General features: G+C 36.4%; 1 protein-coding gene and 1 long non-coding RNA gene across 4 annotated transcripts in view; one reads left to right on the forward strand and one right to left on the reverse strand.

Annotated features, from left to right (window-relative positions):
• LOC149806925 (phosphatidylinositol 3-kinase regulatory subunit alpha-like) overlaps positions 1-17,993 on the forward strand; it is a 393,140-nt gene that overhangs the window by 297,136 nt on the left and 78,011 nt on the right. Inside the window, exon 7 of the mRNA XM_089959790.1 lies at positions 17,796-17,930. Within this exon, the coding sequence (XP_089815916.1) occupies positions 17,796-17,930 (135 nt within the window). The remainder of the gene's footprint in view (positions 1-17,795; positions 17,931-17,993) is intronic.
• LOC149806927 (uncharacterized) overlaps positions 1-17,993 on the reverse strand; it is a 95,196-nt gene that overhangs the window by 72,400 nt on the left and 4,803 nt on the right. Inside the window, exon 2 of one of the 3 annotated variants that reach the window (XR_016421342.1) lies at positions 9,859-9,921. The exons of 1 other annotated variant lie outside the window; for it this stretch is intronic. This is a non-coding gene — a long non-coding RNA (uncharacterized LOC149806927). One more of the 3 variants, XR_016421344.1, reaches the window with a different exon arrangement.

The raw sequence follows: 17,993 nt of genomic DNA on the forward strand, positions 1-17,993 counted from the left end.
ATTCTATAAGCATTAGTGTTTAAAAAAATTATCTAAGCATGACCGCACAGGCAGGTGATTGCATGACATTGACATGGAGGTTGAAATAATGTGGTTTTCAATGAAAAATGTTTAATTGGAGGTTTGGATATTGAGGCTGGGATGGAGGTTAAAATGGAAGCTAAGATCCACAATGTTAAGGTGGGAAAAACTGGAAAAATGGAGAAAGGTTCTGACTTGATGGATGACAACTCACCATTGCTCTTTTATTTAAGGATCAAACTCAGAACTAAATAGATTTAATGTGATCATCATAGCATGTGTGCTGCCTGGACACATTTATTGATTTTATAGTATTGATAGTTTCATTGTTTGACAACAATTAGACTTCAGTAACAGAATCAAGATCATTCAACACACTGTAGAATAGCACTTATTGATGTTACTAGATTGTATCATTGCATGAAAAGCCCATAGTTATATAACAAAAACTTGTGTTCACTGGCATGTAATATTAATCAAATATGTTTTATACATTTAAACAAATGACTTGGCCATCATGTTGTGTTCTCTGATGAACAATATTCTTGATAAATGCATACATCAAAACATGAAAGAACAAAGTATCGGAATTTATTATTCTTCAGACTGTTTAAGCATCAGGTCAAATTAAATTGCAGGATCCCAGACTGAAAATTTGAATTGAAAATTGACTTGATTTTGTTGTGGTAACTGAGTACCACTAATCTTAAATTTTGTATCACATCTGGAACTACTTTCTTTTCCCATTTGGGAAATATAAGTCCTTATTTTTCTATATTTATGATTAATTCACCTCTCTCACTCTCTCTCTCTCTCTCTCACATATGCCGTCAAGTAATGCCTAGAGATGAACCTCAAATAACATGTAGGTTTCAGGTACATGTATTAGCTTACTTAAAATAGTTTCTTCATGAATCAGGCAAACTGTCATCAAACTTTTGTGACCTTGTTCTGTTCAATATTCATTATAAAAATGGCGTAATTAGCTGTTTTAACTCTCATCACACTCATAGTCATGAACTGTTTTAACTCTCATCACACTTGTAGTCGTGTCTGAGAAACAACGGTGAAGTTGGGGATGGGTGGGTGTTCATACTGCAAACCAATATTAAGTATCATAATTTTTTGTTTGTTTAACTGTAGTTCCTGGCTAATGCGAACATATCACATGACTTAGCATCATTTAATAGCATATTTGTATGCTTATAACGGGTCGCTTTTATGGTTGTTATGATTGATTATCCAATTTTGGTCCTAGGGAACCAGTATTGCAAGTAAATGTCTGGACATGTTCTGCTTAATTTAGGTCTGGATGGGTATGGTGTTTTATGGCACATCAACACAAATAGGTTATTTAGTGTAGAGGCAATCAGAGTAAAAGTGTCATGCCTATATACATGCAGTGGCCTCCAAATTGGTCGTTTTGAAACCCACACCCTTTCAGTTGCATGTTTGTCATGCTAACTACTGAGATACTAGCTTCTACCTCCATTAGTCACCACTTTCCGCATGCAGGAGGGCACTTAAATTTTATATATATATATATATATATATCAAATAGAGAACAAGCCTACTACAGTTATTCACTAATTAATTCAGATTACTGATGTATTGTGATCTTATTTACACGTCTGTCACTGAAACTGAGTATATGCTTGTGATCACTCATTGAGACCACCTACCTTTCTACTGCATAAAAAAAAACATTTAATTTTATTTGTTTTGTGTGGGCAAAATCACATGCCAAAAAGATTAAACTATTTTAAGTATGACTAGTGGTCATACTTTGATATATTACCTACTGTCATTTGGCCTCTTCCTCAAGCTTGCAGTTCAGATATTAAGTGCAGCTATGCAATTGCAGAGTGGCACCAAATGGAGCAGCTTACAATGTTGTATTGCAGTATAAGATGTGGTGTGGTACAGTATGGTTTTGTAGTGTAGTCTGTCCTGTGGTATTGTGCATTAGGCTATATAATGCATTATATGCTCTGGTGTGGTACCATATGACTTTGTAATGTAGTCTATGCTAGTCTTGTTTTGTGTATTTATGCTCTGGTGTGATGTGGTATGATGTTTTAGCACTATATATGCTGTGAGGTGGTGCAAGATGAATGTTGTAGAAAACAAGGTACTTGAGAAAATTTTCTTTTTGTAGATGTATGTATATTTTTGGAAAACTGGGAACTTATATTGATGCATTGATATTGCAAGAAATTTATTCTGTTAATGCAGAGGTGCAGAAATTTTTCAAACTCTCATCCACGGACAAGTAAATTAGGAAGTTGTCTTTTCCATTTAAAAGACCCATTTGTACTTGTCTTCATAGTTAAAAGATTAGTAGAAAACAGGACTGTTCAAATGTTTACTTTTATTAATTTATTATTTGCTATGGCTTTACTGTCCTCATTTTATCAGAGATCCTGCTGAAGAAGTTTACATCAGTTTTTCTTGGGCTCAAAATTTACATCAGCTTTTATTGTGTTAATGCATTGATCATTATCTTGAAGTCTTATTGTGTTAATGCAATGCTCATTATCTTGAAGTCTTATTGTGTTAATGCAATGCTCATTATACGGAAGTCTTATTGTGTTAATGCTGTGATCATTCTTTAGAAGTCTTATTGTGTTAATGCAGTGCTCATTGTTTAGAAGTCTTATTTTGATAATGCATTGATCATTATACTGAAGTCTTATTGTGTCGATGCAATGATCATTATACTGAAGTCTTGTGTTAATGCAATGCTCATTATCTTGAAGTCTTATTATGTTAATGCAATGCTCATTATACGGAAGTCTTATTGTGTTAATGCAGTGCTCATTGTTTAGAAGTCTTATTGTGATAATGCATTGATCATTATACTGAAGTCTTATTGTGTCAATGGAATGATCATTATCTTGAAGTCTTATTGTGTTAATGCAATGCTCATTATCTTGAAGTCTTATTATGTTAATGCATTGACCATTATCTTGAAGTCTTATTGTGTCAGTGCAATAATCATTATACTGAAGTCTTATTTTGTTAATGCAATGCTCATTATCTAGAAGTCTTATTGTGTTAATGCATTGATCATTATAAAGTCTTATTGTGTTAATGCATTGATCATTATCTTGAAGCCTTATTTTGTTAATGCAGTGATCATTATCTTGAAGTCTTATTGTGTTAATGCAATGATCATTATCTTGAAGTCTTTTGTGTTAATGCATTGATCATTATACTGAAGTCTAATTGTGTCAGTGCAATGATCATTATCTTGAAGTCTTATTGTGTTAATGCAATGCTCATTATCTTGAAGTCTTATTGTGTTAATGCATTGATCATTATCGTGAAGTCTTATTGTGTCAATGCAATGCTCATTATCTTGAAGTCTTATAGTGTTAATGCATCATTCATTCTTTAGAAGTCATGATCATTGTTTATCTTTGTGTCATGAAATTAATGGTCTGTAGCAAACATAAAATTCACAAAATGGTACCCACCAGAAATAGAAAATTCATAATAATTTCAGATTTTATGACACACAATGCAGTTCATACCAGTCCATGATGCAGCTATTTATCCAGAGCTTTACTCAGGCAAACATTTTTGGTATATAGAGTGGTGTTTTGTTATAATAATCATGACACACATGGTATAGTTTGTGAGGGATATAAAATTTATTTCTGTTTGTCAAGCTGTGTATTTTATAAATAGATGCAACTTGAATAAACCATTGAAGTTAATTGTATGCATCAAGATTTATTGAAATCATATAAATTTGCCCTTGTAGAGACTGAAATACGATTCATCCTTGTAACATTCATTGAGACTGAAATGTGATTCATTGTTCTTACACTAACAGAGACCAAAATATGAATCATCTCTGTAACACTCAATGATATGGCAGTTTAACAGTTGTATCAAGAAGTAAATGGCCAGCTGATATTTGGGTCATGTAAGATCAGTTTTCTGTCTTACATCTTTATGTGTACGTGACAGTTTGTCCATAATAATGTGGGATACGGTCTCACCTTGAGTGAGCATAGGGGACGTTCTCACACACCCAAACTGCCAGTATCCTCCTAAATTTAATAAATCCCCATATCTTGAACACTATAGGCAGATGGGATAGTACTGATATGTTATTAGGTATGTAGTAGCTTTTAATGGCACATCAGCACAATAATGGCTATATAGCTCCGACTAAATATAAAGTTCAACATATGTATATATGACGAATTGCACAATGCTTTGGGAAGATAGGGCCTTCCAAACAAACTTAAATATTTCAAGATAAATTGAAATAGGTAAAGGTTTTAAAATTCTGTATAATTTATGTAAAAGGTAAAAGTCTATAATTCTTTGCATGTTATGTAAAAGATAAAGGTTATAAAATTCTGTGCAAATTGTGTAAAAGATAAAGGTTTGAAATCCTGTGCAAGTTATGTAAAAGGTAAAGGTTGTAAAATTCTGTACAAGTTATTTAAAATATGAAGGTTGTAAAATTCTGTACAAGTTAGGTAGAAGGTAAAGGATTTAAAATTCTGTACATGTTTGGTAAAAGATAAAGGCAAAACATGTAAAATCATTTAAACATAGTAGGCAGACAGTGGTACATAAAAATGTGCCCTGACAGCTCAGTCTTATGTTCAACATGTGGATTGGACATAAAACATTCCATGTTAGTAGACAATATTATTAGGTGGACAGTGGTACATATAATGTGCCCTTAACAGTTCATCGATGGTACAACACATATATCTGACATTAAAATTATTCATTGGTTGTAGATGACTTACTAGATGGACTGTGTTACATACAATGTGTCCTGACAGCTCAAACAAGGTACAACACATGCATTGGACATAAAGCATTCCATATTAGTTGATGATATCATTAGGTGAACATTATCTGTATCTTTACAAATGGCCAGCCATCTTGTTTTGACTGATATTTGTAGTGAGAAATGAGAGGTCAGTCATTGATCATATATGTATAAGTGTTGGAGAATATGTATCTCAGGTCCATAGCTTTACACATTGCAAGTTAATATCTTGATTAAACAACTGTACATAATGCTAGACAATATCTTGAATCCATACCTGTACAAGTCAATATCTTGAATTCAGAACTGTACGTAATGCTAGTCAATATCTTGAATTCAAAACTGTACATAATGCAAGTCAGTATTTTGAATCTATACCTGTACAAGTCAATATATTGAATTCAGAACTGTACATAATGCAAGTTAATATCCTGATTACACACCTGCACATAATGCTTGTCAATATCTTGAATAAAAAAATGTACATAATGCTAGTCAATATCTTGAATCCATAATTTAGTCATTATCTAGAACCTGTACCAGTACATAATGCAAGTCAGTATCTTGAATCCATACCAGTACATAATGCTAGTCAATGTCTTGAATTCAAAAATGTACATAATGCAAGTTAATATCCTGATTACACACCTGCACATAATGCTTGTCAATATCTTGAATAAAAAAATGTACATAATGCAAGTCAGTATCTTGAATCCATAACTGTACATAATGCAAGTCAGTATCTTGAGTCCATAACTGTCCATAATGCAAGTCAGTATCTTGAATCCATACCTGTACATAATGCAAGTCAGTATCTTGAATCCATAACTGTACATAATGCAAGTCAATATCTTGAATTCATTCCTGTACATAATGCAAGTCAGTATCTTGAATTCAAAACTGTACATAATGCTAGTCATTATCTAGAACCTGTACCAGTACATAATGCTAGTTAGTATCTTACATTCATAACTGCATAATGCTAGTTAGTATGGTGAATTGATAACTGTACATAATGCTTTGTAGTGTGTTGAATTCATAACTATACATAATGCTAGTCAATATCTTGAATTCAAAACTGTACATAATGCTAGTCATTATCTAGAAATTGTACCAGTACATAATGCTAGTCAGTACCTTGAATTCAAAAATGTCCATAATGTAAGTCAATATCTTGAATCCATACCTGTACATAATGCAAGTTAGTATCTTGAATTCAAAACTGTACATAATGCAAGTCAATATCTTGAATCCATACCTGTACATAATGCAAGTCAGTATCTTGAATTCAAAACCGTATATTATGCTAGTCATTATCTAGAACCTGTACCAGTACATAATGTTAGTCAGTATCTTACATTCAAAACTGCATACTGCTAATTAGTATGTTGAATTGATAACTGTACATAATGTTAGTGTATTGAATCCATAACTAGACATAATGCTAGTCAGTACCTTGAACCCATAACTACATAATGCTTGTTAGTATCTCAAGTCAAAAACTGTACATATTGCTAGTTTAGAATGTATCATATATTGTTGGAATGGGGTATACATGTATATAATTCACATGGTACAAGGAAAGAACACATGTTCACTTTCTGTGGTCATTAAGTCATACATATTTAATGGATCCTATATGTTGTAGCCAAAGCATCAAAAATACTGTCATACAGCCCTCTAATGTCATGGTTTGGCAGACAACAGTCATGCTAGACAGGGAGGTTGCAATTGAGGGTCCCTTATTTGGTTGTTCAGGAAACAAACACTTTATGTCAACTTCTTTCGGAAGGAAGTTATTCACAATTGCGCCCATCCAATTTCCTCAAGATCGTAATTGTCTTAAGTTTGGTTTACATTGCAGACAGAAAGACAACTTGTGTTATGATTTGTTTTGTTTAGTCTGTTGTTTAGTTGGTACAAGAAAATGGCAATTTTTTGTATATGTCAGCCATAATGCAGAGTGTATCACGTCATCTGAACATCTATCTGTACATCTGTCCTCCTGTTCCCTAATTCATTGTGTGCAATGACTCGAGTTCTCCCCATCCCAGGTTATGGGTACCAACTTTGTAAGTAGCTTGCAGATGAAACAATAAATAAAACCTACAGATTCGGTAGTTGAAAAAAGGTCAAGGTCACAAGATTTTAAAAAGAAAAATTTTCCCTACAAAAACATGACTTGTATGCAGATAGGAGACTTCGTGGATGGCTTGCATTTGATATAAGTAAGACACATATTGATTTGGGTGTTAAAAATTCAAAGATCAAGGACACAGTGACTTTAAGATCAAAAAATATTTCTGCACAATATCTAGAGTTCTTTACCTCCAGTTTTGACCAAGCAATGTGGATGACATGCATTTGAGATGAGGAAGACACATAATCATTTTGAGGCCAACGATCAAGATCACAGGTACTGAAAAATTTAATGCTGGTTATAATTGGTACAAAACTCCTATGGTGGCGCTCACCAGATAATATGTACTTTTGAGAGAGTGACGTATGTAAGGTGAAGTAGTTCGCATTTAAAACATGCACAGTGGAGAGAATGTTTGCATACCTCTATGCTACATTAATGTAATGTGAATGATATTTCGTTTGGATATTGTACTTTTGGAACTTTTACATGATTTAAGCACACTGCTAACTAAAATGACTGCTCCCTTGTGTTAAAAAATGAGTCTGAATTAGTCTAAAGTACACTATACATAGCAGCTATTAAAATAGGGAAAATGAATTTTGCCAGACTAGACAATACCAGCTTCTGAAAGTGCAATGAATGAATTGCCAAATATGTAAAATGTAAAAAAAAGTTATCGGCTCTTTTTTATACAATTTACCTCTGAAGTTCAGAAAGTGAAAATGACCAAGTAGAGCTAGCACTTTTTTGAAAGGTGCACATTTGAAGTAAGGCCAAGCTGTATACTCTATAACCCATAGTACACCCATCAATCATGCACCAAAATAAAGGGAATTAAAGGTTCTTTGCATTATACCTAAGATATACAAGGTCTGTTTTAAATAGCCAGTATAACCAGTGAGGAAAGCCGGGGATATTCTTTTTCTTTAAAATCCTAACCCTATGCAAAATGCGAAACTGTATAGCGCCACCTAAGTTATGTGCAGATGGCTTGCATTTAAGACAAGATAGACACGTTCTGAATTTTGATTTAATAGGTCAAAGGCCAAGATCAGAGGAAATCCAAGAAAGAAAATGGCTTCCCACAAATAACCAGAGTCCTATGCCTCAAACGATATGGATGCATGGTGTGCATTAGAGACAGGTAGATATATACTGGTTTGATTGGCTTGGTTGGTCTGGTGCTTTGCAGCACAGAATCACAAGTAGGTAATTTAGTACCAAGGCAATTGGAGTAAAGTGCCTTGCCAAAGGACACCTCTTGGTAGCTGACCAAAGGCTAGTCTGATGGTAAGATTTAAATTTGCATCCTTTTGGTGTTGAGTCCAGCAGGCTAACTACTGATCCACCAAGGCTTCCACCTATTGATTTGAGAGAGAAAAAGTCAAAGGTTGTGTTCAGATGTGCTCAGAGAAGGAAAAGGGTATCCACAAAATAGTACTGTTCACAAATCATAAATCAGACATTGTGGATGACTTGTAATTTAAGGCCAGAATGCACCAGGCACTTTGGGAGTCAAAGTTCAAGGTCACATCTACTGAAAGAAGACAAATTTTGTCCAAAAGATAATGGCTCAGTAGGGATATAATGTACTGTTTTTATGATACTCTTAGTAAGATAATGCAGTTCATGGCTTGAAATAAAAATTATCATTCATGTGTTGTTGCAGCAGAAGAATTCAGTAAAGCATCTGTTACTAATATCTAGCAATTTATTACATTGGTATGGTTAATTAATGGAGAATTATGGTTCTTTATTATTTCACCCACTTAATCTTGAAAATAATTTGCTTATTTGATCAGTGGTATGACAGCTGTCATAACCACGCACATTCTGTCAAGAACAGCTCTACTTGAGACATGGGTGGGGCATGTTTACACGTCTTGTGCATTGATAATGAAACATTTTTTGAGTGGTGTCACACCATGTGGACTATGTTTTATGCAATATATACTAGTAAAGGAAGTAGTTATTGAAGAAAGGTTGAATGGATGACATGAAGAGAATGGATAACCAAACCCTGGCTTGATATGATAGGTTGTTGTGTATGGAACATTATACTTTATACATTTCAACCATAAAAACATTATGGTTAAATCATAATATCCTTTGCCATTGATAGCTGATAATCATGGAAACTGAATTTTTACAACTGTGAAATAAAGTGCAAAACTTGTTCCTTGTGATGTATGTTATTACAGTAAAAAGAATTCAAACTCAATCAGAAACCAGATCTCCTGTTTTTGAATTCCATTTCCACACTGTAATATTGAAAAACCTTAAATTTGATAACCCTTTAATATCTCAAATCTTATGAGAACATGAGTTGGTCCTAAAATCTGGAAAAAACAGTATTCTGTTCTGTTCAATGTAATAAGGTTAATGATAAATCAAAAAAGTAGTCACAGCTGCCAAGCAGTCATCCATGTCTTTATGGCTTTTATTATATCAAAAATCTGATTTAGTATTTTGGGGATTTTATTTTTGGTTTTTATGTTTGCCTTTAATTTTATATATCTATTAAGAATTTTGACATCTTTGCTTTTATCCTTTATCTCGTAGGACCATGTACAGTGTATTAGGTTTGTTTGGGAAGGGTTTTTGTTGAAAGTTAATTTTTATTTTTATTTATACCTTTATATTTGTAGAATTTAACCAATAATCAGCACAAAACAAGATTGTGCTGACATGCATGCATACACACACATGCACAGACACATTTATATACATACATGTGTTAAGGGCCCCTGATAGCTGAGTAGTCTAAAGCTCTCGCCTTTACCAATCACTGCAGTCTCACCTCTGTCTGCATGGGTTCAAGTCTCGGGCTTGGCAAACTTGGGTACATGGGAAAGCTACCAGTAGCTTCTCACGAGTCAGTGGTTCTTACCAGAATTTTCCCAGGTTCTTCCTCCACCAATTGTTCTGGCCATCATGCATAGCTTATAATGTGCTGAAAAAATGAAATCCAAACATACATATGTTTATATTGCTGTACATGTAATGGGGGGGGGGGCATGGTAGATCATTTGGTGGAGAATTTGGACTCAAAATCCAGAGATTGTGGTTTTGATCATGGTCAACAGCTTAAAGTGTGTCCTTAGAAAAGACACCTTGCACCCATTTCCTTGTTATAGCCAGTGTATTAAACTGCCATTAAATACCAAGTAATATACATCCATAAAAATTTGATATGAAAGTTCATATGCAGGTGGGAGGATTACAGTCTTGTATCTGCAGTGCATCTTAAGAACCAGTCAAAACAGTTGTGTATCAGCTAAGCCAGTCAGAACTGGAATACATCAGCAGTCATTCAAAACAGTGCATCAGCAGAACCAGTCGAAACAGCAGAGCCTTCCAAAACAATGACACATCAGCAGTCATTCAAAACAGCGCATCAACAGGACCAGTCAAAACAGCAGAGCCTTTCAAAACAATGACACGTCAGCAGAGCCAGTCAAAACAGTGCATCAGCAGAACCAGTCAAAACATTGATGCTTAAGCAGAGCCAGTCAAACCAGTCATGCTTTAGCAGAGCCAATCAAAACAGTCGTGCATTAGCAGAGCCAATCAAAACAGTCATGCATTACCAGAACCAATCAAAACAGTCATGCATTAGCAGAACCATCAAAACAGCCATGCTTTAGCAGAACCAATCAAAACAGTCATGCAATAGCAAGACCAATAAAAATAACAATGCAATAAATGAGCCAGTCAAAACTGTGATACAGCAGAAGGACCACTGAAAAAGCAATTTGTCAGCAGTCAGTCGAAACAGTGACTCATCAGCAGAGCCAGTCAAAACAGTGGCATCAGCAGAGCCAGTCAAAACAGTGACACATCAGCAGAGACAGTCAAAACAGTGATGCACCAGCAGAGCCAGTCAAAACGTCAGTACATCAGTTTATCCTGTCAAAAGTATTATGACGGTTAAAAACCTTGTAGTCAAAAATATCTCAAACACAATACTTCTCTCTCTAATGCAGTTTGGAATATAAATAATAGCAATTCTCCGTGGAACTGTGTCACAGAAGGTCAGGTCATAACATCACAGTGGCTTAAAATTTATGTCACTGTATCTGATGCAACAATAACTCAGTTGGTAGAATGTCAGACTCGTAACCCAAATGTCATGGGTTCAAAACCTGTGCAGACCAGACCAGCCCAGGTTAGCTGTCTCAATATGTTCTTGGGAAGGGAATTTAGGCCAAACTCCGCAGCATGATATAGCCATTAAGTTTTTTTAATTGCCAATTAAAACTAGCAACAAAAAACTACTGATGCTTCATGGATTTTAGTGCTACCAATTGCGATGTTTAACTGATCAGAAGACTCATTACATTTACAGACTGTGACGTAGTTAGACACAATGGATGCAGCAGAATGAACTTCCAGTGGTTATACTGTTTTTCAGTTTAATTCTAGCATTCGGTCTATGTGCTCATGTTATTGCAAGATTTTCCTATGTGATGTTGCTGGTTATTGTTGGAAGTTTTTCACTGTACTTGGAGCACATTATTGCCTATACCATTGCCATGGAAATGAGAGCTGCCTTTCCTATGCATGTGACCTAGGCTAGCTTGTGTGGATGTGAAATCAGCAACCCATGGATTACAAGACAGTTACTATGGCTCCATTCACAGTGCCACTGTGAACATATTGAAAATCTTTTCACTAATTCTGTTGAATAGATCATCATATCAGCAGGGTGTTTCCACCAAAAGTCTTCTGACGATGTCTGGTCTGACTAAATTAAAATGAAAATGGTGTCAGTCTTACATCCAGTATGGCTGTCATAGTGACTGATTTAAAAATCTTGTCTTTTACGATTATCAGACATGGTTTGTCAAGCATCAAGTAGAAAGAAGTAATGGCATTGTCTTGAATTAATGAAAATTCTTTTCAGACAGTAGAGCATTAGTCCCTTCAAGGGACTCTTGTTTTATTACGGTCTGTTATCGTGTTGATTTGTAAATGTATTGGTTGGTACTCTAATTGTCAACTGGTCCCTTGATCTTAGGGTTAAGATTAATTGGTAAATTATCTTGTAGTTCAGGAAAGATGTTAAAGTTCAACTTGGAGCAGAATGGGATCAACTAGCTTTCCAGAATCCAGCAGGTTTAAATCATACCTTTTTAACATGCTCAGGATGATGGAGTGAAATGGTTAATGATCAGCCATTTAGCAGTGTGGATGCTTTTGATTTTGTCAGTAAATATACACTCTTACTGTATTGTTATTAGTTGTAGCTTAATACACAGGGGACCACTCTGGTGGCCTAGTGGTTGGAGCATCCGCCTCGGATGCAGGAGGTCGTGGGTTTAATCCCCAGCTGAGTCATGCCAAAGACTTACAAAAATGGTACTAACAGCTGCCTTGCTTGGCACTCAGCAATAAGAGGTTAGTGTTAGGACTGATCGGTCTGGTGTCAGGATAATGTGACTGGGCATGATGCCCCAGTGCTAGACATCACTATAAACTGTCACACTGCAGACATCATAGCGATATGACTGATTTTTTTTAAAAGCTATATTAAAAAACCAAATCACACACACACATACACAGGGCATGATCTGCTATTATAGATTTAATAATCAATGGTCAACTGCAGATTTTGATACAAAAAATAAGTTTGAAGTTCCAGTTTTAACATCTTGGCTGCTTGATTGGATGAAAAAGGTGTATACCTTTAACTTTCAAACAACTATACTTTTTATCTTGTAGGACTACATGTTTACAAATATTTTGAATGGCATGCCCCTGTATGTACATGTATAACTCTATCTCTACAGTTGTGGAACTTTAATAAGCACTGTTATATGCCTGGATTTTGTTAAAGTGCTGTTAAACTCAAGACATATGTGGGAAATTTCTGTCCAGTCAGAAATAAAGATCAGATGAGCATACCATATACAGCTACTCCATGAGATATGTTACGGGTAACATTCCCATGACCACCATATATGTCAGTAAATTGGGTTTTACTATCAATCTTACATTTTGACATCATGGTGTTGGGTAACTTCAACAAAACACAATAAAAATCCTTAAACTTATGAAAGAATGTAACAGAATGATTTACACATGTACATGAGAGGAGAAGCAAAACCATATAGTGCAATTGCACTCAATTCTAAGATTGCAAAAACAGGAAGCCAAGACCACTCATTACGTCTGCATGTTTACGGTTCATTTACGTCTGTCACAGTTTATTTTTCTTGGGGAGTTGCATGTTAAGTCAAGACCAACTGCAAACAGCATGGACCCTAACATGCCACTGCATAATGCACCAAAAGACCAGGCTTTATGTTTGTTCTACTGAAAACTCCCAACATTTATGTGATGGCAGATCTGGGTCTGTGCAGTTTGCAGTTGGACTGGAATTATAAGTGAGTATATATGGTATTATTCTCATCAGTTATCTGTTAGTTCTCTAATATTAATTTGTCATTTGTTGATGAGAGCTGAGTCTAAATTAATTGTACTAGTTCCTTTATATAAATTCCCTTCTTATATCAGACTCCACTTTCCACTTATTGTTTGACATAGAAATGTCAATTGGAGACAAGTGCTATGTTTTTGTGAAACTAAATGATTATTTGAGAAGACTCTTGAGTCGTCAAAGCCACCAAACGCTGCTGGATTTATCAATGTTATACTAGGGTTCCACGGGCTTTTGACTTTGGCTGTATTCTTAAAATTGCAACAACCACAAAAGCCACAAAAACACAACAGATATACAATGAATACCTTGTTACTAAAGAGGAGGTGGAAGTTATTCTTGTACACATGATATACAACTCTTTCTCTCTCTCTCTCTCTCTCTCTCTGTATGTCTGTTTGCATTGTGCATCTTCAGCAATTGCTTGTTACCACTCTGGATGCCATATTTCTGATCCAGTTTATCTTATATCACCAAGATTTCAGATATATATATATATACACACACACACGCATACATATTTCAGTGAAGTGATCTTGCATCTGATTGGCTGAGCTTGTGACTCAGGAAGCCATATTTCTGGTCCAGTTTTAAGCAGACTTGGATTATGAGCTCATATCATCGAGATCTTGAATGATTTTGATAATGAGTGAAATCCTTGCATAGCAATAAAGTGAATCTGCAGTTTGTTGTGTGATGACACAGGCCCACATTTACTGCCTCTTACCACTGTTGTTACATAGGCTTGATACCATCAGGTGCACAGTCCAAGAAGATTCTTTTCAGTTTGGAAAGATCCCAGGGTCCCAAACCCAACGAGATGGACTGCTTCTTACTCATTGGTCTATAATTGAGGAAATCTCACCAAAGTTTTGTACAGGCCCTGACATTGCTCGGCTACATATAGGGTAGTGCCTTCCTCCCTGCTATGAGATCTGTTGTACATTCCCCAAAGTGGCCTATTAAATCTTGTCATTTGGACACGAATTGTCTCAAGCAGGTATGTCTGCTGGAAAGGGGAATGCATTAAAATAAAAACCATTTAAACTATTGAACAAAAATCCTGATTGTTAATTACCATAGCTTCTCTTGCAACCTCTTCACAGATTCCTTATTCAGTATGCTGAAGGAGGCCTCACTGAATCTAGCTACATTGAAGTGTGTGAAGCTGAAAGCTCTGGCCAAAACCTCCCAGCATTTTTGTTTCAATGGCATTATCAGTGGAACTTCTGCACATCTGTGATGATGTTCCATTGAACTCTTTGATGGTCTTCCTTAACCACACTAAAAACCTTCTCAGGGTTGCTTGCTGGAACCCAAGACGCTTTTTAGGGGACCATTCCTATCATAGCTTCCCAAGATCTGACTGATCATCAGCACAGATCCTTTGCAATCACACTTTTCCTGGAAGCATGGTAAGGTGAATCTTTAAGCAGCCTGAATCCTCAAATTAAACCTCTTCCTTGACCATTGCTTTCAAGGCACAGTTGCCCAAAACCCAATATGGGGAAGTTCACTAACCCTCCTTATGTTGCTATGGAAGGAGATGGGGAGACAGCCCTAAGGACTCAAACGCTCTTCTGCCATATATTCCTCTCCCAAACATCCCAGTAGGTGCTCATCTTGGTCTTTTTTCAGAGGCTTGGTCCAGCATAATAGATGATGAGTGGGTCCTTTCCTAGTAATCAAGGGTTACCAACTTCATTTTTGGGAACAACCCCTTCTGTCAATGACCCTCTTGCATTGTCACCAATCCATTTGGTGAAATAAAAGGAAGATGTGCACACCCTTTGACAAAAAGGGGCTGTCAAGACTGTTCTGAACAATCATTCTCCTGCATTCTACTCCCATATCTCTTCATGGTCACCAAGAAAAGTTGAAAAGTTTCAGTTTTGTCTCATATTTGATCTCTTCTTTTCAAACCATTCAAGATGGAGACCACATTCTTAATATGGAACATAATGTGACCATCAGATTGGGTAGTCTTGTCAACCTTCAGGATGCTTCTTCATATTTCTCCCATCATAAAACCCTCCAGTTTGGCTTGTCATAAGAAGTTTTTTCAATTCTGGGTTCTGCTGTTTGGAATTGCTTCCACATCCCAAGTTTTCACTCCGGTTATAGTAGTAGTAGTGGCATATCTCAGATTACTGGGAATTCATTTTCTCCAGTACTTCGACAGCTGGCAGATACACGATGTCCAGGCACAGTCTCTCCATCTTGATATGTTACATTGCTGGTCTTTTATCCAACCTCAAGAAGTCAGAGCTTACTCCATCTCAGGACATTGTTTACATGGGAATGACTTTCCTTACAAACCATAATTCACTGAGGGTCCTAAAGGACTGGACAGAACTAATCCTGGTGCTTCTATAGGTGCTGCAAACAAAGACGTCATTGTTGGCTTGCCTTTACTTATCCCTACTGGAAACCTTGAATGCTGCAGCAGATATGGTTCCCAAAGGACATTCTCCACATGCACCCTCTACAGTGTCTCATTCTCAAAAATTCACCGTACAGAGGTTTTCGGTCAGTTTTGATTCCACTAGGACCAGATTTCCATCACTACCTGCATTGGTCATGAATTTGGACAGATTTCTGACTGGGATTGAAATGTGTGCATCCAGCCCCACTTCTAGCTGTTCACCAACACATCAGATTGTGGTTGGGGTGCTTACTTAGAACCAGATTGTTTCATCCTCCAGGGTTATTATACTCTGGATGAATTATCACTCAACATCATCAGTCTAGAAATTAAAGCCATATTTCTAGCTGTTTGGATGTATCGACAGAGTAAGGTGGTTGATGTGTTGTAGTCTCCAACGATAAAATGTCATTCATATCATATCATATCGCTGACATCAAGGTGGTACACATGCTGCTTCTCTTTGCATGGAGGTCTGAAACCTCCTCCACTGGGTAACTTCAGAGAACGTCACACTCGAGTTTGCCACATTCGGGGAAATAAGAGTGTATGATTGGATGGTTTGTGCAGGTCAGGCAAAACCGTTCTCATGGAATGATTTCAATACCACTCCATAACAGAATCCCTTTTCACTATGGAAATATACCTCTGGTGGACTGGTTTGAGACCAGGCTTAACAAACGACTTCCCATTTTGGTTTCTCTATTCCTGGTCCAGAGGGCATTAGAAGTGGACTTGTTCAGCTTCTGGTGGGTTCACCTGTTTGTATATGCCTTCCCACTATTCCAACTGTTACCTCTACAGAAAATTCATACTATTCATATCATTCTCATAGCCCCACTGTGCCTCCAATGGTTATGGTTTAGTGATCTTCTAGGTCTTCTGATAAATCAACACAGTTCCCTACCTCAGACAGGGATCTCTTGTCATAAAACTGGGACACGGTCCTACACAACAGCTCACATTTTCCACTGTCACACTTGGTTTATCTTTAGTGATGTATCTGTCAGAACAAGTTTTCAGGCTGGGTTGCCAGTTTTACCATTCAGGCCAAGAGATATTCTACATCCCAAGTCTGTGATACTTGGTGGAGATTCTCCTGTGATTGGTTCTGTAGAAAACATTAGTTCTGTCACCGATGTCCTTTTTTTAATCTTATTCTAGGGTTGCCATTTCTAACACACTTAAATTCTCATGGGGCACAACAATTGTCTCAGTTTCACACATTCTGATGTTATTTTGAGCTGCAAAGACCATTTTCCTGCTTTCTTATAAGCCCAGATAGAAACTCGTGTGTTCTGTGGTCTTGAACCAAACCCCCCCCCCAATAAACCATTGAGTGAGACTTCCTTCCAAGACCTCACACTCAAGACTGTTTTTACTCACCCTAACATCTGTGAGAGACAGCCAAGACCTCACACTCAAGACTGTTTTTACTCACCCTAACATCTGTGAGAGACAGCCAAGACCTCACATTCAAGACTGTTTTTACTTACCCTTACATCTGTGAGAGACAGCCAAGACCTCACACTCAAGACTGTTTTTACTCACCCTAACATATGTGAGAGACCGCGGAGTGGGCTTTAAGTCTTCTCTTTCAACACTATACAGTTTATTGAAAATTACAAATCTGTTTGGACATGAAAGAAGACACAGAAATACGTTTTTCCTGTCTGGGTTTGTGATATGGAAATACAATTTGAACATCTGTATTGAATGCCGATCAAACATGTCAGATTAAATGCGTATTTAATAAAGGTGTATAACTTTCTCATGTGCAAAACTGTTTCACACACACATATATTTTAGGAATGAGAAAAATCTATATCAACATCTCATGAACTTTTTCTTAAAAGTCAGCAAATGACAACTTCATATCTGTAATATGGATACATCAGATTGCACCAAAAACCAAGTCCATTCTTGACACAATATTATAACTTTCTGGGTTTTTTTGCAGCGGCTGGAGGACTGGACAGTCAGTAATGTGGTGGACTGGATGGCAGCTTTAAATCTGTATCGCTATGCAGAGCTTTTTCTCGAGAAAGGAATAACTGGCAGCAAGCTTGTGACTATGGATGAGGAAAAACTAAAGGTACGATCGTCAGAAAATAAATTTACTTGACAGTATTTCTTTTTAGCTTTGACTGATATTTGT

The sequence above is a fragment of the Sinohyriopsis cumingii genome, chromosome 1, assembly GCF_028554795.1.
Source record: "Sinohyriopsis cumingii isolate HCF-2022 chromosome 1, ASM2855479v2, whole genome shotgun sequence".
Classification (NCBI taxonomy): Eukaryota; Metazoa; Mollusca; class Bivalvia; order Unionida; family Unionidae; genus Sinohyriopsis; species Sinohyriopsis cumingii.